Source organism: Vespula vulgaris, chromosome 4 (genome assembly GCF_905475345.1).
Source record: "Vespula vulgaris chromosome 4, iyVesVulg1.1, whole genome shotgun sequence".
NCBI lineage: Eukaryota > Metazoa > Arthropoda > Insecta > Hymenoptera > Vespidae > Vespula > Vespula vulgaris.
This window is the reverse complement of record NC_066589.1, coordinates 4,877,763-4,900,048: the sequence shown is the minus strand read 5'-3', so window position 1 is coordinate 4,900,048 and position 22,286 is coordinate 4,877,763. Positions and strand designations below refer to the sequence as shown.

At 33.0% G+C, this 22,286-nt stretch overlaps 2 protein-coding genes and 1 non-coding gene across 3 annotated transcripts in view; 1 reads left to right on the top strand and 2 right to left on the bottom strand.

The window, feature by feature from the left end:
• The window catches only part of LOC127063498 (uncharacterized), a 56,774-nt gene that overhangs the window by 31,315 nt on the left and 3,173 nt on the right, over positions 1-22,286 (bottom strand). The window contains exon 3 of the mRNA XM_050993372.1: positions 10,996-11,243. Within this exon, the coding sequence (XP_050849329.1) occupies positions 10,996-11,217 (222 nt within the window). The 5' untranslated portion in view covers positions 11,218-11,243. The remainder of the gene's footprint in view (positions 1-10,995; positions 11,244-22,286) is intronic.
• Trnae-cuc (transfer RNA glutamic acid (anticodon CUC)) lies at positions 12,767-12,838 on the bottom strand. Its single transcript has one exon. It is a non-coding gene; the product is annotated as a tRNA-Glu (tRNA).
• On the top strand, positions 17,726-20,873 carry LOC127063499 (uncharacterized). The gene is made up of 4 exons (XM_050993378.1): positions 17,726-18,679; positions 18,798-18,994; positions 19,058-19,246; positions 19,467-20,873. Exons 1-3 carry the CDS (start codon positions 17,977-17,979, stop codon positions 19,091-19,093), a joined length of 936 nt encoding a protein of 311 aa, XP_050849335.1. The 5' UTR covers positions 17,726-17,976; the 3' UTR covers positions 19,094-19,246; positions 19,467-20,873.

Sequence of the window (22,286 nt, the reverse complement as noted above, 5' to 3'; positions counted from 1 at the left end):
GACCCGAGTAAAATGGGATATCGCTCGGAGGTATATTGCGAAAGCTTCTATGCGTACACCTGTTCATGCCTTAAGGGGTATTTAAATATGTTAAATCAACATTAATCGCACGTCACGCATATTATATACCGACCTATTTATTTCTTCTATCACCACGTGTATCAATCCGTTCATTTCAACAGAGATTTCATCGTAACGTTCTATTGAAAATTAATTGGTTTCCTTTTTCTTTTTCTTTTTCTTTTTTTTTTTAAAGACAATTTCAAGTTATACTCCATTAAAAGCTTTAATTCCATTAAAAGCAAATCTTTTTCCAGTGAAGTGAATCGTCCGTGAGAACACGCCCTTCCAAAGCCAAAGGGCTCGTTGAGTTAATGATCCGTGTTAAAAGTTTATGGTGCACGCAGGCGTAACCAATACAGAGTAAAATCAAAAAAAAAAAGTCCATGGGACGATATCTATTCGAATTTTCAAAAATCAAGATAGATTTACTTATAAACTTATCTTTCATGAACGTAGTATCACTTAGGAACAATCTAACAAAAAATTTGCTACTTTGTCAAGAGAAATACGATGAAGATCCTTCAAAGAAAATTTTCATTATCATATCAAAGAAGTCTACCGACATAATTTGAAACATAAATTGTACCAATTTTCCCAAACAAATTCGACGAAAAAATTCCTTGGAAAAAAAAAGAAAACCAAATTTTGATTATCTTTAGAAAAAAAACCATATAAATCAAATTTTTAGTTATTCAAAAAAATTCCCATGAACTTATTAAAGTAATAAATTATTAGGATAGTAATAGGATTAAAGGTCGCCTTTTTCCTTTTTTTTTTTTGTACGACAACGCGTTCGCGCGCACCTGTGACCGATGAAAATTATCTTGACCTCAGCGAAGAGTAGCTCACAACGGCCATGTGAACCTAGCGAAGGAGAAGTTGTTCCGGTAGCGACTTCCGGTTAGAGCGAAGCTCTCTGATTCCCCTTCGTGAGTCCCTCCAACCGGCTAGCTAGCTTGTTCTTCCTTCTGACTTTAGAATCTTCCATTCAACCGCCATCGTCATGGCTCCTATCTCTTCAACGTTTACTATCGCTTTACCACGTGGTCACGGTTGTTGAGCCACGTGAGAGCTGGCGCTTCACGAGCACTTCTTTAATAACATTGCTGTTTTAGTTAGCATAGAGATTGATCTGATGAACAATACCCTCGAGCTTCTCTGTCTTTTTCTCTCTCTCTCTCTCTCTCTCTCTCTCTCTCTCTCTCTCTCTCTTTCTTTCTTTCTTTCTCTCTTTTCACTTCTGTCGGTTATTTTGTACGTCTCACTAGATTAAAGAAACGCTTTGCCCTTAATTATTACAATCTACACTCTTCCCGCGCTCCTAATCGAGCAAACCTGGCACGGTTTCTTTAGATCTAACCTTAGACGATCCATCATCTTTTATTTTCATCAAATTCTATTACTATTCATTTTCATTAGATAATCTATTAGTTTGATTACAAACTAAATTAATAACTTGAATATACAGATCGATCGATCCCTTCTTCCAACTAATCGTGAAAACTCGGAATAAAGAAGACAATCAAAGTTCCTGCTTCAATGTCGACTCATAAGCGTCATATATCATTGACTCCCACGTAACGTAACTACCGTGACCCCATAATAAACACTTCTTTAGTCATTAATTCTTTTCTCAAAGATTCGATTATATGATTTACAATTGTCTGGATTGATAATTGGTTTCTTGGGAAATCTAAACTGATTTGGTAATTGATTAATTGAAAATGTATATTTTTCTTTTTCTTTCTTTTTTTTTTTTTTATTCTTACTGACAATTTAAGTTTTATCGTTTTAATGATCAAAGTTCATTAACATTGATGATTAATGTTAACAGGAGGGGGATCGTGTTAATGAACTTTGATTATTAACTTGATCAAAGTTTATACAAAAAATACGATTTATCGCGAAGCCATCAGTAATGTAATAATAACGCGAAAAAGGAAAGATAGATAAGGTAAAAAATCGAAACGACAGTAAAGAGGTCATGAACGATATTACGTAGAAATGACTCTTCAAGTTACTACGCTCGTTAGAAATGATCTTATCAAACTTATCGCAGTACATTACCTTACCAAATCGCGCATAATGGCGGGGGCGTTGACGCGGCAACTCGTGAGAGCAACGAAATTACGTGGACGATTACAACCGTCTGGCGTTAATTCTGATACAAACAATTCCAAGTCGGAGGATTCCCACGGGACTCGAAACTCGAAAGGGGGAAAAGAGACTCCGCATCGTCTCCTACGAACGTGTATGTACGTATTTGCTCAACCGGTAAGTACAAAGAAGTTTCATATTCGCCTTCTTCGTCTTCTTGTTTCCAATAATTTTAACGCAGATTACAATCGAGCGCAAATTTTTTTTATCAACGAATAAAATTTATCTCGATTAAATCTAAAATAGTACGGACAAGAGAATGCCGAAAGTTTCGTATGAAAATTAATCAATAAGAATAATAATGATGATGATGATGATGATGATATAAGAAAAGAATCATTTAGAAAATGTAACATTTTTTTTTTTGATAATATGAATTATAGAAACAAATGATGTAGTCTCTTTCTTTCGTTTTTTTTTTTTTTATCATAACAGAAGTTATAAGTATTCACGATCATTCGCTATTCGTTATATTTGATCAACGGATCAACAAGAATATCTTTACCCATCGAAAGCACTGCTAACGAGATAAATATTATGATCCTAATTTAAACTTTTCTTCATAAAAATCTAAGAAGTGCACAAATAGAAGGAGGTAGAAATGGTAGTTTTTGTTCGGAAAGAAAAAAAAAACTTTGACACTGTGCAACGATGCTTTGAAGAGATACCGCTTAAATGCACGATGTTTTTATCGAAATTCCAAGAGATGAAGAGAAAAATAAAAAATAAAAAAAAAGGGGAAAGAAAAAGAGTAACAGAGAGAAAGAGAGATAAATATAAACGTTTACTCAAGCTACTTTTCTTTCTCCAAGGTAGACTAGCTTGAGTGGACGGTGTCGCGAAGTAAAGAAGAAATTGCTGCGATTTGCCATTTTCTCCAAGGTAAAAGCAAACGTACGTATAAACGTAAGGATAAAACGTAAAGTAAGCCAGCTAGGAATGCCAAAGGATGCTGGAGCGAAAAATCAGACGCATAAAGTCAACGTTTTACGAGGAAGTACTTCCGCGAGAGTTCTTTGAAAATGAAAGGGGATCTATTCTCCTATCTCTCCCTCTCTTTTTTCTCCCTCTTTTTTACTCTCTCCCTCTTCTCAAATTATCCGCCATTGCAACGATTGGCACGAGCCAGAAATAAGAAGAGTCTTTTGAATCATTGTCATTAACTCTGGTATTCCAAGGGAGAAAGATGAGCTTGACCTCAGATTTTACTGTTCTGAAGAAACTAATTCGAGTTAAGTTTTTCTTTTTTTTCTCTCTCTCTCTCTCTCTTTCAAATCTTCAAGATGCTTAAGAAAGTGTAAAGGAAAAGAGAAAAGTAAAATATTTAAATACTTCTAAAGGGATTACATACATCTAAAAAATATATATATATCGATTCTTCAACAATATTTCTCCCTTTTTTATTTTCTCGATAGTATAGTCCTTTAAAAATTTCATCAGAAAATTTCCAAAATTTACAAGGTTGATTAGCCTACCAAATTCAACATTACATTTTACATAAACTTTAAACGATGTTTTCTTAAAGTTATGTTCTTCGAATCGGTCCCAATGATATCTTGAAAATTATTGACTCGGTTTCAATAAAAATTGACAATGAATATCATTATTTAATCCTCGTCATATGAATTTTTTTTTTTTAAGAACCACAGTCTATTTTTTTCTAATTATTAAAATACTACTGAAAATTTATATAAAAAATTTTAATGTAGTTGAAAGTACTGCAAGGTATCTTTGCTTTTCTTTTATTTTTGATAATACTAAGGATACATTATCAATATTTGACAGACGTTGATACAACTCCAACAAGTTTTCTTCGTTAAAGAATACTTCTTAATATACACATTACCAAGCATTAATGAAATGAATCACATGCAAAAAAAAAATTATAAAAATTGCCTTTCTTTGAATCGACTAAGTGTATGTAATCCCTTAAGTACTTTGAAACATAATTGACAGCTTTGAGTATTCAAACGAGATGACTTCTCTCTTCTAATCATTAAAAAAGAATCCTTTCAAATGTTCAAAAGTCATGCTGACGGATCACTACATTATGTTTTCTCGTTGAACCTTGAAACATGGGAATGTATCTAGCGAACTGTAAAAAAAAAGGATAGAGAAAGAAAAAAATAAAGAGGGAGAGAGAGAGAGAGAAAGAGAGGAGAGAAAAGAAAGATAAACCGCAAGAACCAGGAACGAGTTCGTTTCTATTGCTAACTCGTTGATCGTCGCTTTGATTTTATTTTTCTATTACTATCTTTCCTTTTCCTGCTCTCGGAACCACGCCTTGGATATTCCCGTTTGAAGTTCAAAAGCCACGTGCTTGCTTTAACAGTCTTAGAATAAACCAAACTACGTATCCTGATATACACACACATATATCGTATCATTTGGAATGATTTAAAATTATTCGGTCGACATTTTGATTAAAAAAAAAAAAAAAAATTCTTTTTTGCTTCTTGATATCTCATTTATACATACGTATATTTATTATATACACACGTATAAATGAGAAATATGATGTATACATATTATGTACACAATAACATATTACATATCGAATATAATTATACAGCATTATCACAAGCTTAAAAATACTTCCACAAGAATTTTTGAATAAAACTAATCAAAGAGAAAAATAGTATTATCGATTCAATGATAATCTCATAGAATCGCATAAAATATTTTTGAACAGCCAGATTCAATTAGTTAGTTTATCGACGAAGACACTTTTATTCGGAGATATCATAGTCTCATTAAAGGATACGATCCTCGAAGCATGAGTCATGTTATCCAGGCATTATCGTTTTCGCAATGAGATCTACTAATGGTATGTCTCCTTCGTTCGCGTGGGTGTAGAAGAAGACGATGACGTCAATGATATCAGCATAAAGAAGTAGATCGTTCAAGACTGAGCAGACTTACTTCACCGAGGAGGTTATACTCGTTCTAACAAACAAATATAGCTTGTTTCTTAATAAGATAGCCTTCTTCGGAGAGAAAGAGAAAGGGAGAGAGAGAAAGAGAGAGAGAGAGAAAGAGAAAAGAAAGCAAACAGAAAAGATTCAATAGAAAGAGAATATATAACATTTCACGTAAAAAAAAAAAAAAAAAAAAAAAAAAAGAAAGAAAGAAAGAAACAATATTAAAAAATATACCAAACAGATAAATAACATAATATAAAGCAGATAAATAACAACAATATAATACACCTAAATATGATGGATATGCTAAAAAGATAGAAAAAAAAGCGATATTAAAAAATACTAGACGTTTAACATCGCACAAAAGATATATGATTTCTTTTTTGAAATAAAAATTTTCAAACTTCGATAATAAAAGAATTAAGTATATTTTTTCAAAGATACTTCATATATAAAATCCAAGGTAAATCTCCTTTCACGTATACGACTGAATAATATAGGAAGAAGAGAGATACGATAGCCCTTCGTTCTTCTTCTTTACCCAGAACACGAGATGAGTGGGACGGTTCTGGTCCACTAAAAGAAAGAGAGATAGAGATAGAAAGAGAGAGGAAGAGAGAAAGAAAGAGAGAGAGAGAGAAAGAAAGAGAGACAGAAAGAATGAGATTGACGTATAAGACCCACGGGAAAGGTACGTGGAATCGTCGAAGCGACGAGAGCGTTAGATTTCACAGGCTGATCCTCTCCCTTTGCAAGAGGAATCGCTGGAGCACGAAGATAGGAACTCAGATAGATCCTTGATCTAGAGCCACTCGAATTAGCACGCTAGGCCATGCGTGAGGAGTCAGTCTTCTAACCAGCAATGTCCTGAGATACTTTTGCCCTAAGGTATTTCAGGATCAGTCGTGCTCCCTTAATCGGACATGACTGACAATAATAAACAGAATAGATCATCGAAGAATTCTGATATATGTGTTCTGATATTATGAATCATGCCAAGTAGAAAACAATTGTTAATTATTCATCATGAATGACGTACTTAATTTTACTATATGATACTAACTATTTCGATATACTATCATTATGCTAATACTCATTATCTTATAATATTATTATAATGTATTAAATGTATTATAATATTATTACGTTTCTACGAGGATCATTTTGAAACTGTCAAGATACTTTCCTATGATAAAAAGATCGTCGATCCCTGAAAGGAGCAACAGACGTGTTAAATCGGTTTAACAGGCGACAATCTGGCGGATACGTGGGTGTTGGTGAATCATGTAAGTAAATGTGTTCCTATTCCTAAGCAAAGCCAACAACACTACTGCACGTGCGAACTCGAGATCGAACGCACGCGTTTCTCAGTCTCGCATCGTGGAGTTTTCCCACATGTAATTTTTATGCTAAAGGATAAGAGAAAGAATAAGACGTCGTCCTTCTCTCTCTTTCTCTCTGTCTCTTTTTCTCTCTCATCTAGAGTCTACTTTGTGTTAGTCGTAAAACTCCCCTTCTTACTTTATCCTCCACCTCCTTCTCCTCTTCCTCCCCCACACACAATCTTCACGCTCATGTCTTACCTACACAAATACTTATTTACATTCGTCTCCAACTCACAACTACATCTTTCGAGTGTCCCTTCGCCCATTGCACTCAGTTTTTATAGATTCACCTGAATGCGCAAGGAGGATCGATAACACCGGGACACAGACAAGCTAAGTCTCCTTCCAAGAATTGGATCATAAAACTTTAAATCTAGGTTATCACGTACCTTAAAACAAAATATTATTCGATCGTGATATAATCCTGATCAAAGTAATTTTCCTACGTAAACGTTAACGAACGTTCCTATTATTCTATATATAGATAATAGGAAATAACAAATATTTAGAACCATTTCAAATTTTATCGAAAATATTTTTCATTACCGATGATGAATTTCAATATTTATTCAACTTCAATCTCTCTCTCTCTCTCTCTTTTCCTCTAGCCTCTTTAAAAAAAAAATATAAGACTAGAAAAAGAAATAATCAACGAACAAAGAACGAAAAGCTTTCAACGATGAATTTCAATATTCACCATAATCACCAAACCTCCTCATCCCTCTCAAAAAAAAAAAAAAAAAAAGTTAAGACGAGAAAAAAAATTAATTAACAAACAGAGAAAGAAAAGCTTTCAACGATGAATTTTAATATCCATCAGTCCCATTGCCGACTCTCTCTCTCTCTCTTTCTAAAAACGAAAAAGAAAAAAGAAAAAAAAGAACTAAGAAAAGAAGAAGAAATAACCAACGTAACAAAAAAAGAAAAGCTTTTTAGAAGACGAAGAAAAAGAAACGGTTTAGTTTACGCGCACGATAGCTTCCGGTTCCTTCCTGAACAAGGCAAGCTCATCACCTGGCGATGAGTCAGAGAAGTTAGTTTGCTTCCCATACACCTGCTGCCCCAAGTCCGAATTGCGTAGCAGGTTCCATCCGCCATTAGACATGCGCGAACGTTTTTCCTCGAGGGTTGAGAACGATTACTCTCTCTTTCTTTATTATTCCTTTCTCTCTTTCTCTCCCTTTCTCTTTCTTTCTTTCTCTCTCTCTCTCTCTTTCTGTCTGTTTTTTTTTTTTACTACAAACGATCTACCGCCTTCTTGCATTGTCCCCGAAACGAGTCCCGGATTCATGGGCCAGCGACTTATGACATTAAGCCTGAGACCCTTTAGGGTCATCAAGACACTCCTGATTCCTTCTTCCGACCCTGACACGTCTATTAACCGTGGAAACTCATCATTACAGCTCGACGACTTTAGTTCACCGTCTTCGTTTTGCTCGACTACAAATTTAACAGGCTATTTATCTTGGATGAGATTACTCCTCGAACGATTATGTAAGAATTGTTGGGTATACGGACGAAATGTATCTTTAAAAAATCTGATCTATCAAAATATATATATATATGTATATGTTTATATACATATATAAGATAAAATTGAATCGATGAAATCTTGGATATAATAGATGGATATCTAGAAAATTTCAAGAACTTTGGTAACCTGTTGATTCCTACGTTTCTATATCCAAAGTAGAATTTTATGCAAAGACAATGTAGCACTCTTCTCATCTGGAATGAGAAAATGTATCGGCCGATCAACAGGTATTGAAGAAAATCTTAAAAGTACAGATGGTTATCCTTCGCAACTAATTCATGACATCAGTAAAGCGTAGGACGTCTTATTATTTAAGAAGCTCGAGAAGACGCATCTGCATCAGCCTTCCTATCATGAAGCAGCTGTTTCCTAGCGACGGCACGTGCTCTGGCACGTCCAACAACAGCACGTCTGCTACCAATCGCAAAAGCAAAATCCTCGAAGGAAGAAGATTGGGTCAGGTGCAATTCGGTCTCGTGCCGGCAGATGGATTGATTGCATCGATAATCTCTTAAAATTACCAAAAAAAAAAAAAAAAACAGAAGAAAAAATTGATTACAGTATTTTCACACATAAACGATCAATACTTGGAACGATTTCCTTTCGATAAAGATACAATGACCAACATTATTGTCAATAAAATCATCATAAACTCTGTCTAAATGAATTTAAAATCGATGTCAAATTTTAATATCTATTAAACTTCATTACCAACGACATAATAATAATAAATAATAATGAGCACAATAGAAACATGTAATAATCACTAGAGATTGAGTAGTCAATACATGATGTTCTAGCATTCGCTAAGCTGATTACTAATGTAGTTGACGTAAATCAAGTCACGTGCACTGGTTGTAACACTTTCGTTCTCGCTTTAACATCGTTAGCAATTATCCTTTAGTTTCATATAAGCAAAGAATGTTTACGGATGGGAGACGAAGCGGTGTTTTATACCACGTGACACAAGCTTTACCTGAAACATTCTTCCCACATTTTTGTCTTGTCATTAGTGATACGTTATCAGGATTTAAAGTCAAGAATAGAGATATTTACGCTCGGAGATAAACTTATGTGTTAGTTTCTCGTAGAAAAAAGAAATATATATATATATATGTCTGTGTGTCTGTATGCGTGTTGGTTTACTGGTTGTAACACAAAGCTTGCTTGGCAGACGACGTCTTGTGCACGTTCCGGTGAAACGAGTCGAGCACGATCGTTCAAGGATGAAATTCATCGTCTGGGATGAAACTCTCTTAAGTTATATATACCTTCTTGTTATTAATTAAATAACTTTACGCTTTTGCTTATCATTTATGTTTAGCACGTCACTCGGATATAAAGTGAAGATGATCGATCGACCGTCGAGGATCTGTCTTTCCTATAATCTACATTATTCATTAACATAATCTTTTATTTAAATAATGTTCAATTTATTTTGATTATGTCTATCAATAACTAACTAAGTATATTATATCACTTATTTACGTACGATAAAGAATAATCTTTATCGATTATGACGTATCTACTTATATCTATCGACACTTTTTTTTTCTTTTTTAAGGAATACTAAAATCTATCTTCGATATCTCGAAAATTATCAATGATCAATGAAATTAAAGTTGCAAACCGATCTATCAAGCTATCTATCAATATATGTTTTTCTTCTTTATTTAAATAATATTTAATTTATTTCCGATATTTCAAAAGCTATCAATGATCAAAGAAATCTAATTAAAAATTAACCAACGAATCTATCCATCGATATTGATGTACCGGTAGAACCGTGCGGTGAATTACCACCTATGCATTCGTTTTCTATTCGTAACACGAGACAAAGTAGTTACCACACCCTGGCTGCGTACGCGGTTTACGCTTAAAACACTTGTATCGCGTGTCACGTAAGACGCGGTATAGCTAACGCGTGCTCCATGCAGATCCAACAAATATCTACTACTCGATAACTAACTAATCGAATCCTAACGATTGGACGATTAGAAATTCAACTTCTAAGAAAAGGAAAAAAAAGAAAGAAAGAAATCTAATTAGAGACCTTGGATATCAATCTTTAGTTTTTCTTTTTAGTTCATTCAGATTACACACATTGTAATCGATTATCTTTAACAAATTATTAAGTATAGTTAAACGTACGTGTTAAAACAAATATTATTAAATAAGCCACGTATAAAGGAACATACATGCCCTTGAAATAAAATATTTCTCTTATTTCCACGGCATAGAAATAAAATTGTATTTGAGTCATTTCATTTTTTTTTCTACTTTTTCGCGTGGCACAATGTCACGAACAGAAATGTGCTTGACCTTTCGCTCGACTTTAAAATCGGCACGAAAACGACGAACGTTTTTATAATCCGAAGAGTAACATGACCACTGTGCCGTCTGTCTCGAGACTTCCTAAGACGATAGAACCTTTATCCAGGCACAAAAAAAAAATAACGGTGAAAAGAATCGAAGAGAACCTACAAGTTTACGCGATCACTCATTTGAATACGAAAAAATTTGAATGCAAGCTTTACTGTTCTTTTCATAAAAAAGAAAAAAAGAAAGAAAGAAAAAAAGAAAAAGAAAAGAAAGGAAAAGAAAACGAACAAAGAATTTTTCTCAATTAAAAAAAAAAAAAAAAAAAAAACCCCTTTAAATAAAAAAAAAATTATGATAAAAGAAAAAAAAGAAGTTTCAAGTTTATTTTGCAAAAGAAGAAGAAGAAGAAGAAAAAAACAAGAAATCGATCGCGATAGAAAGTAAGTCAACGACTGTTCGACTTTAACGTAGAACTACGCTATGCCCCTAGACGACATATACGAATAACGGGTTTCATATCAGCAGGCGCACGTGTCTCGAGACTAGAACGAAATCTCATGAAAATGGAGTTATACGTGTCTAGATGTTACATACGTTGAAAAATATTACTCACCTGTACTGCACTGTTGAGAAAACAATTGTTTTGACCTGGTCCATTGAGTAAACCCTTTGTACTGGTAAAACTCGTGTTGTGATCCCTGTGAGGTGACTTTTGTTCGTTTTGGGATAGACTTCCGTGAACCTGATGATATTGCGCAGACGATTTCAAATAATCAGGGAAGTCAACGGTGTCTTGGGATGTCGCTTGCTGCTGTAGTCCCATGATGATAGGCATTTTCGATCGAACTACGTCGTTATCATCTATCAAAATCAAAAGGAAAAAATAAATAAATAAATAAATAACAAGGAACAGAACGAACTCGAAATTTGCATCGTAACTTCATTCGTAAACTTGATTGAGGGATTACATTGTTAAATAATAGAATTGTTTCCTATCTTTTCGAAATATAGCCAAGCCTTTCTCGATAACAAGAGAGTCAATCGACTCCATTGAAAGCTTTGTACACGTTCGACGGATATACATATATATACATCGAGATTATCGAGTGATCGATCGATTCTACGAGATAATAGATGACCGTGAATCTCCCGTATTCGATAATTTCATCTATTGAAAAAGTGACAAATATATTTAGGATCGTCTATCGTGTCACCTCGATTACATTTTCCTGTATTTCTAGTCAAATAATTCTCAATAAAAGATCGAAAACGATCAAACAATAGAGAAAAAGGCTGCTGTTTATTGGATCAGTATTTTTAACCGCGTCGTTAATATTTATAATAAAATATCAGTACGTAATATGACGTAATACTGATACGATTTTAACAATTGATTATTTATTTTTACTGAGCAGAATATTTATATATAGTGATCGTTTATTTTACGAAATACTTATCGTTAATTAATAAAAATACCAACCAAGTAAAATAGAAATGTAAAGGAAAAAAAAATAGATGAATCGAATTATTTAACTCCGTCTCGTTGTTAATTAAGCAATTCTTTCGCGACTGAAAGAGAGACGCCGAAGGTAACCATCCGTTCGTTCCAGTTACTAGTTATCGCTTCGGGGGACAGTCCTTGACAATTTCCTGCACGGAAACGAATCCTTTTTGAGAGTTTCCACCTCGAACGTTTACGTCTGTAGACACTATATAGGTACCTACTATGTCTAACAAATACAGTCTCATGCCATGATTATTGAATTATCAAACAAGGTAATGGCGACACATGTTTCGATCGTTTTCAAACGTTTCGTTAATTAACGTTCTCTACCGATATGGGTTCTTCGATAAAAGTATTGTTAACAGTCTGATAGAATTTCAGATAAAGTTGATGGAATTTAAACGAATCGATAAATGAAATTTCTTAACTAAAAATGTTACGACGAATAATTGAATAAACGATATAATATTGTAAAGAAAATTTCATTGTAACTTATTAATGAAATTTTATATATCGTTATATCACAGGTATATTTGCAAATGCATTCAACTTATGTCATTATTAATCTGTAAAACTGTGTTTATCGTTATTACGATAATTTTTATTACGTTGGATGGTGTTCGTTTAATTTCGATGTATCGTTAATTTTTCTCAATTTTTTATATTTTTGTAACGATTATCACTTATTATAAAAAATTATCTAATGAAACGTACTATTTTTGGCATACTATGCAATAGCCGATCGGCGATGATTTAATGATACTAAAACGTGAAATTTATTATCAAAAAGAATATAAAACATAAAAAAAAATATTTTTCGAAACGTAATAAAGTATTTTTTAAAATAAATACGAATAAAAAAAATAAAAAAAGAAATTTATTCCGGTACCGGGAATCGAACCCGAGCCTCCTGGGTGAGAGCCAGGTATCCTAGCCACTAGACCATACCGGATTGATGAAAGTACGTTTTACTCTCTACTTTATCCACAACTACTATATATTGTTAACATTACCAATCACATATATAATATAATTATATGTATAATACATATATATACAAAATAAACATATATACATGAATATAACGTCTATATGTTTTTTTCGATATTATAAAATTTTATTATCATAAAAAATTACTAACTCAAAAACCTATATAAAAAAAAAAATATATATTAAAAAAAAACTTAAGAATAAGCTTAAACACTGAAGGAAAAAAAAGTCTAAGTGAAAAATAATCTGAAAGAAACTACAATAATTTAAAAAAAGACACCATCGTCCCGCTATAAAATACTATATCTATTCTTTCTCTTTCTCTCTTCCTCTCTCTTTTTCTCTGTCTTCACGGCCAAACAGTAGGTACGTGTTACGAGTGGTAACGTAACAAAGCTATGTTGTTCTGAATGACAATGGTGGTAAGCGAGCATATTTATAGACGATCGTCGACCATACGTTTTCTTTCTCGACCTTCTTCTCCGCATCCTTTCGAATCTTCTTTTAACTTCCAACGACGATAACAAAATAATTTGAATGTTCAAAGGTATGTAGGTACGAATAATTTCGAGTTCATTATCATGTGCTACATATTTCATGACTTTGATGATACTTTGTTAATAATAAAAACACGTTATCATCAAATAAATGAGTCGAATTTGAATGAGTTTAATCGAACGTCTAAGAAATTATTTACATAAACAGGTAGTAGATAAATCATTAAACAAAATAGTCAAGTATGAATGAATCAAAGGAAAAAAAAAGGGGGGGGGGTAAGAAGTTATTCAGGTCGTCAATGTGGAGTCTATGTTTTAGTAATTTAGAATCTTAGAGATTATCATGTGCTACATTAACGATACTTCGTTAATAATAAAACTATATAATCATTAAATAACAGAGTCAAAAACGAAAAGAAAAAAAGAAAATTGAAAAAAAAGGAGGGAGAAAAGTAGAAGAATTCCAACAAAAAGTTATCCAGGCCGCCAAAGTGAAGTCTGTGTTCTAGTAAGACTTTCTCGATAGCACTAGGAAACGTGACAGTTCATCTTGTAGAACGGAAGAGAGTCGTGCTTTTAACAGCACCGCGTGGCTGCAAGAGTCAGCAAGAAACGTGAGAGCCTACGGTCGATTGTGAACCGATGCTCGAAACTTATATATCCAACGTTTCTCACATTATTCTCGTCAATTTATTGTGCATACTAGATATGCATAGACGGATATACAAACGATAACTCAAAACACCAAGAAAATAATAACAATAATAATAATTTTCCAAGAGAAATATTGAAATAACAAAGTTAGATAATAATTTCGACAATTAACATTTTCCTTTCATTCTAGATTAATTATTTCTTCTTAAATCCTAAGAAATTAGACGCGTCCTGTTTCTCTCTACTATTCGTACGATTGCCAAAGAAATCGAATATTTTCTTTCTGAATTCTTAAACAAGCGAATCGAAGTTATACCCGAATGTAAGAAAGAGAAGGAAAGACAGAATGTTTTCCACTTAAGAAAATAACGGAATCTTATCTTTATGTCTCTTAAGAAGAAGATCCATTCGTAGAAGTTTACATAGCTACTAGCCAAATAGTGTATAACTTTGAAACTTCTTCATGTTTTCTTCTTTAATCCACTTTGGCAAGGAGTCACGAATTTGACGAGAGTAATCACGACGCCAGAATATTAGTTTTTTGATCGTTGCATGTTTCGAACCTTTTCTTTATTTATCTCCACATAATGTACGAAATATATAGGTACGTAGATATCATATGTTGTCGACTTTTGCACATCACATTTGTGGTCTTTGGGAAAAACTCGTTCGACTGGTTGCCAGTAAAATATACCGCTGAAGAGTCTTACCTCCTTGTAACAGTGCTACCGAAGAAATGCAAAGGATCTCTGAGCGAGCACGAGACTGCGGCGAATGTCTCCAATCTACCAAGTCTTGTCTTTGTCCTTTTGCAATATCGTATTGCTGTAAACATCTCGTATAAATATTCAAAGAGATAGCTAAACGAAGAGAGAAAGAGAAAGAAAGAGAGAGAGAGAGAGTTTGAAATTGAAACATCTTCCTGTACGATCGAAGCTGAGATTAAATATCAAAAAAGAAAATTCATCAAACTTTATAATATATGATATTCTCTAGATAATTTAATGGAAATATTTAATTTCATTATTCAATTATCATATATATATATATATATATATATATATATATATATATTGAGATGGGAAAAGAAACTGTTGAAACGAGAGAAATATTACAAAGAAAAAGAAAAAATGAGATATTAAAATGAATTCATAATAAATATATTAATTAATTTATTAATGAACCAATGTAGTATTCACTCCACATTTGTTTCTGAATGAAGACGGTGGAATCACGATGAAAGTACTACATATACCGATATACATCATGACATACCGGTCCACTATTCACATCCACGAACGCGTGCAAGCGATAAACGCGAAAAGAAGCCTTATCGTAGGATGATTCGACGAACGGTCGAGCGTCACGTCGGTCAAGCTTGGATGGAACTCGTCGAACAGGTGGAATGACTGGCTACGAGTCCAGTATTCAACGGTTAAATAAATGGCAAAACCTGTCTTAACGTAAACACGGAGTAAATGCTAGACGAAAATCAATCTGACTGTCAGCGTCAGAGAAGAAACTCGTTACGTCTTTGACTGAATGTGTCATTTAATACTAATTATAATACTTTCTTGCGGAAAAAAAAAGAAAGAGAGAAAGAAAGAAGAAAAAAGAGGGAAGAAATGAACCACCATTTTTACGATTAGATGACTCGGTACTTAATTATTTTCCCGGTAAAAGAGCAAAAGAAAGAAAAATGAAAGAAGTGAAAAAGTCCGAAGAAATGTTTAAAATCGTTTTAAACGAAGCAACAAAAACTATGGCCGTGTCAGTGAGCATTTTCGTTTCGGTATCACGAGTATGAAATCGAAAGACGCACGAAAAAACGTCGAAGCGTGCTTACCCGGTCACTGAGCATTTTATCATAGCTCGTGGCTTCTCGCCTCGATTCAATATGATCGGTCGACTTTTTAATGAACCCTCGTAGTTCGTTTGCTCCCTTTTCCTCTCTTTCTTTTTCTCTTGTGAACGATGAATAATTATGAAATATGACTGGTAATAATTCAGCTGTGTTAATTATGCGACTTCTTTTCTTATCGAACTTCTTTTCTCCTTTTTCTTTTTTCTTCGAATTTTCACGAATTTTACGAATTATATATTTTAACAGGAAAAAAGAAAAAAAAGATCAGTTTGATTATGTATTATATATACATAGATGAGAATAAATTCTTCTTCCTTATAAAAAAAAAGAAAAAAAAAAGAATTTAAGGATCTACACACCTGAGCCGAGAAGACCTGTATTCTTTCTTTCTCTTTTTCTCTTTCTTTCTCTCTCTCTCTCTCTCTCTCTTCCTTTTTTCTTCTCGAACGATAATATTGCCTTCTGATTATCCTGCAAGCCCTCTGGCAGGCTACAAACTCGCTTAAGTTACATCGTAACGATGCCAGGGCCCATGAACCGGTTGTGGACCCTAAGGCCCTGCCACTGCACTTATTTGGCCCCGTATGTGCCCTTCATCAAGGTATCCGATGGAAAAGAAGAGAGAGAGAGAGAGAGAGAGAGAGAGAGAGAGAGAGAGAGAGAGAGAGAGAATGAAAAAAGAACAAGTGAAAATTCGACGAAATCGATAAAAAATAAAGAATGTGACTTTAACTCGCACCTGGTACCAGTAAGAAAAGAAAGACAGAGAGAGAGAGAAAGAGGCAGAGAGGCAGAGAAAAAATAAGAAATTTAAGTCGATGCAGTTAAAAATGAAAAGAAAAGAAAAAATAAATAAATAAAAAATTTGTAAACTCGAATCATTACAAATTTTATGCAATTTGTATCAGGTAACCACCTCGAACTTCTATTTCGATTGTGATTCGACAGATTCACATATATAAATATATAAATACCTATGTCTGAGTTTATATTTGATACTACGTTTAATATATAAAATATATAAACCGGAAAAAGGAAATATGTACATATATATTTTTCTCTAGTAAACAAAAATATCAAAACGCAAGAGAAATTCTTATTAAACGAATGAAAGATATAAATGGTATGTGAAAAAGGTAAAAAAAGATGGCTCCATGTTCTCAGACCGAATGAATGAGATTTTCCGATCGAAAGATATAAAAATAAATAAATCGAAGACACAAGCTGTCCAATATTGCACCAACCTGGCTATATGCCAGAGATTCAGATTAGTCGAAGTTGCGTTCTGTAGCTCGCATTATGCAGTCGGATGCAAAGAGCCGTAGATATTCCGTCGTCCGTTCTCGTTATCTCTCTTTCATCCTCGCCATCTTCTATCTATCTTTCTCTCTTTTTCTCTCTCTCTCTCTCTCTTTCTCTCTGAGGACTAACGCTCTCAGAATGAATCGTGATTTATTCCGGCCATGCTATTTCTATCTTCTGCTCTCTTCACGTTGGCTTGCTTCGTTCAACTGAGGAGACCCTTGAAATGGTACTTTCAAGGTCAAGCAACTTTCCTTTGTTCATATGTACGTTCCTTGGCCCATCTGACTTTTTCCATCCCTTTTTCTTTTCTTTTTCGAGAAAGATACATATACATATGTGTGTGTGTGTAAAATTTAGATATAAAATTTAGATAAAAAATATATGTAGTATAATATGCCACGCCTTTGAAAACAAGCACTCTATAAAATGAAAGAGTCGCGTGTTTGGGGCGTGCGCACTATAGTCAACATTCTACGCTCATTTGAGGTACATTCTATGGTGTCAAATTCCCAAAGGAATCGTGGGGGAGAAAAAAGGACGTGCAACCCACAAAGTGCTGACGGATAGTTGTTCAGTATCAACCAGGTGCGCGAACAAGCAGTAGCAAGATTCTAATTGAACGTTGAACTATCTAAAGAATAATTTAAGTTTGACGGAACAGATCATTTGATCGGAATTAAGTCCGATAACGATTTGACGTGATAACGATGTAAAAATTAACATCTATCTTCTTGTTAAGAATCGAAGTGATCATAAAAATTATATATTATAAACTCAGTGATGTTTCTAGGAGAAACTTACAATGATCCAAAACTCTTTTCGAAATATCGAAAGGATCCAGCAGTTACAACTACTACGGAGTTAACAAAAATCAACATAATCACTATAACTCTTTCCGAATATAATCAAAATGCTGTCGACATATCATTAGTGATCCTAGGAGTCTCTCTAAATTTATCAATAATCTTCATTGTAGCCTTGAACTCATTTTTACGAGTATCGACGAGCTGCTACGTTATCAGTCTGGTCGCTTCGAATTTGGTAATCATGATCGAGCCATCACGAAGGATTCTACGATCGATCTTCGAATTAAATATTCCTATGAATCTCGACTACGTTTTTCACGTTAGTTTCTATTCGTCTGTATTAACTATCGTGATTCTTAGTATCGAGAATTATATCGGTTCTTGCGAAAGACACATTTCCATAAATGAATACTTCGCAAAACTATCTAATACAATAAAGAGAATAATTTTCGTTTGGTTGGTGTCCGTCATGATCACAGCAATGGAACTACATCTTTACGATCATTTCGAAAGAGACGACATGCATGATATATTCGCAGCTTCGACAATCATGTTTATGGTTCTACCATTTATAATTCTTGTTCTGATTCATTATGCAATCATTTACGAACTATTATTGACCAAATCGATCGAAGGACAATGGCGATCAAGGGATCTGGATAATTTTCGTTTGTCAAGTAAAACATTGATAAGTGATAACAATGACATTATCAAGATTAACCTTAATTGAAATTGTTTCTAATCTTTTTTTTTTTTTTTCCTTTTCTTTTTTTCTCTTCCTCTTTCTTTTTATAGTTGGCCTGGTCTTGGCATTTTTTCTCACTATGGTGCCATATAGAATCGCAAAGGTAATAACGTCGTTAAATCCAGATGCAATGTGGTGTTGTTCGATTCGACAAATGGAAATTGTTTATCTACTCATTAAAATATTCCCTATCGTATCTACGATCGTTTGTTACGTAGCATCTGAAAATTTTCGTAAAGGATTCCAGGTTTGTATTAATTTGTTATAATAAAGTTTACAGTTCATTACTAAACGTTCATTTTATTTGCAGAATATCATATATTTGAAATGCAACAAAAACTTATGACATTCGGTTTGAATCAACGAAAATAAAGAACTTTTCATTGCTATAACAATTATAATAATAATCGTCAAAATTATAATCAATGATAACAATAACAACAACAACAACAATAATAATCATCTCATTAAGGATATTTAACAATAACATTATAAACCGGTAAGGAAAAAAGAATAAATAATAAAAATTGTAGAATAATATTAAAGTTGTGAAAGAAAAAGAAAAAAAAAAGGAAAAATTAAAAAAAAAAAAAGAATAAAAGGAAAGAATTCATCGACGAACGAATTTAAGATAAAATCAAATTTACAAGTCCTTCCTCTTCCAACTCGACTCGAACAATTAAAAATTCCTCTCACGAGCCTTTCTCTATTCTTTCCAGCATCCACTAACATAAAACCAAAGGGACAAGGTAGTAGAATAAGTAGCTACTACTACTACTTATTCGTTAAGAAGGAGCATGAGTGCATTCTACTCGAGTTGTTTCGTGGCACATTGCCGAAGGAAGATGTATCGTACGTGCCATCTTCGATATATCGGATAAAGAGGATACGAGGAAAAGAAACAGAGAAAAAGAAAAAGAGAGAGAGAGAGAGAAAGGAAATCACTGGGAGTTGGAGGCGTTCGCTCGAGACGACGTTTCCGGTCTGAACGTCACCACTTCTTAACTCCTACTTTTCAACTACACCAACAATCGTATAAAAAAAAAAAAACAACAATCATTCTTCAAATCAGTAAGTAACGTTAAAATTAAGAAATTTTCACAAAAAAAGAATCTCAATAGTCAGTGTTCAGATTATACATATTATACATCTTCGAGATATTTTTAAAATGGATTGAAAAAATTTGTTGGAAATATACCTCGAGATATATTTCAGAATTGATTAAAACAAAATCTAAAATATTTTATACGCTTTCGAGATATACGTTTTCAAGTCGATAAGAAAAAAAAAAAGAGAGAGAAAGAAAGAAAGAAAAAAAAGAAAAGAAAAGAAAAAAGGAAAATCAGGAGAATCAGCATACGTATCTATACAAAGCCATTGAAAGATAAGATTTACGAGACACGATAGATAATTCATATGCAGAAGACGAGAAAAAATATAAATAAAAAAAAAGTAAAAAAAGAATTCCCGAATCGAAGCCCATCCTATTATCTTATTTTATCGTCCGAATTTATGCGGGTGTTTCGAAAGAACACGAAGCCATACTTTCAAAGTACTAAATTTGCTTATGAATACGAAGTCGAACGTTGGAATAACGAATACGCTTGAAAAGCGATGATCCCAGCTAGTGAGAAATAACAAAGCGATAATAATGATGATGATGATGAGGATGATGATGATGATGATGATTAGGATGATAATATTAGTAATAATAATGAATAAACGAATGAATGAATGAATGAATTAATGAATGAATACAAGTTAAGAGAAAAGCCACCTTCGTGTTTCGTGACGTTCAATATCGCGACGAAATCATAGCACGAACATCAGATCATGTAATCCACAACAAAAGGCATCGTTTAATCCCACTAGAATATTACGCAGAAAAGACTCGTATAACTCCCACGTTTCTTTTATTTGTGCCACGCAAATGCAAACCCCCACGTTTTGCACGTTACTATACATACAATGCTAAATAAAAAGATTGAAAACTGTTTCTTTTCGTGGGGACGTTCAAAAGCGAACAAAGAAAGTTCTATCCTAATATGTGTCAGTATTTAACTTTCTACAAGATGATCCCTGAATTCTATTTTAGCAAGTGAAGTACGAATTTTTATTTTTTTTATTGAGACAGTTTCTATAAAAAGAAAATTTAAGCCTTTGAATATAACAAATAAAATAATAGTAGTAATAATAAGCTTTGAGAAGTACTAATTTTTTTTACAAATTTTATTACATAATTGTAATAAAATAAATATAATAAAAAAATTCTAATCTCATCGGGAGAAAAGCTTTTTAAAATTATATACCGATTCCTAACTTCTACTTTAACGATTAAAATACGAATTTTTTTGATTCAATGAAACACTTCCTAGCAAAAAAAAATATATATATATATTAATTCTTTGAACATATCACATGTAATATAATAATAATAATAATAATAATGAAATTCAAAAATCACTGGAACGTTCTTTATGTTATTATTACTTGGAATACAACGGACGTGATAAAAAATTTCTAATTTCGTCGAGAGACTTCCCCTGAAACTAAATAACAAAATTATTTACTCGCGCTGATCAAAGAGTTAACACGTGTTTCGATAGCTCAGGGATTATATGTATGTTCGTTGTTGCATATTCTATAAATATCTACCACCACAAGCACATCAATTTAAAAGACTCGTAGAGACAGTAATAGCTGCCTCTTTCTCCGTGTCGTGTAACCATAATAAAAGTGGCAAGAGTTTCGGCCGTGACGAAACGAGCGTATAAAAATTCGTAACGTTTTGCGACCAACGAAAGTTATCTTTTTTTTTTTCCTTTTTTTTTTTCTATACAATTTATGCAATCTGAAGAGAATTTTAAATGTAAATGAAAGTTTCATTAAAATACACATTATAATATCTGAAGAGATATTAAAAATAAATTTGCGAAGATATTATTTTTCATTTGACAAAAAACCTGTGAAAATTTTTAATTTCCCGTCATACAAAGACGTACGTCTCTAAATTTGTGAAAATTTTTAATTTCTCATAATAAAAAACGTACGTATTCTTTATATAATCTCGAAGAATTTTGAATAAAAAAAAAAAAATAAACGTTTAAAATACACATCGAAATATTTACCTAAAAGAAAATTAAGGATAAATTTGTGAGGACATTATTTTTCATCCGACTAAAGATCTATGAAAATTTGGAATTTCCACGTCGACGTAAAAGACGTACATTTTCTTTTCGTGCAATCTAAAAGGATTATAAAAACATAAAAATATAAGTTCCATTAAAATATGCGTTACAGTGTTAAGAAGAAAATGAAAAAAAAAAATTTCGGCGCATTGTTAGAATACCTTTAGACGCGATTAAAAGATTCGTAAAGATTTTTAATTTCCCGCCAATTTCCCGCCATAAAAAATATGAATCTTCCGATTGGTTGTAAATCAACGTGTCTTCTATATTCTTCTATGAGAAACAAAGATAGATAGATAGATAAATAGATAATTAGAGATAGATAGGGAGAAGGAAGCACAAAAGGTAATA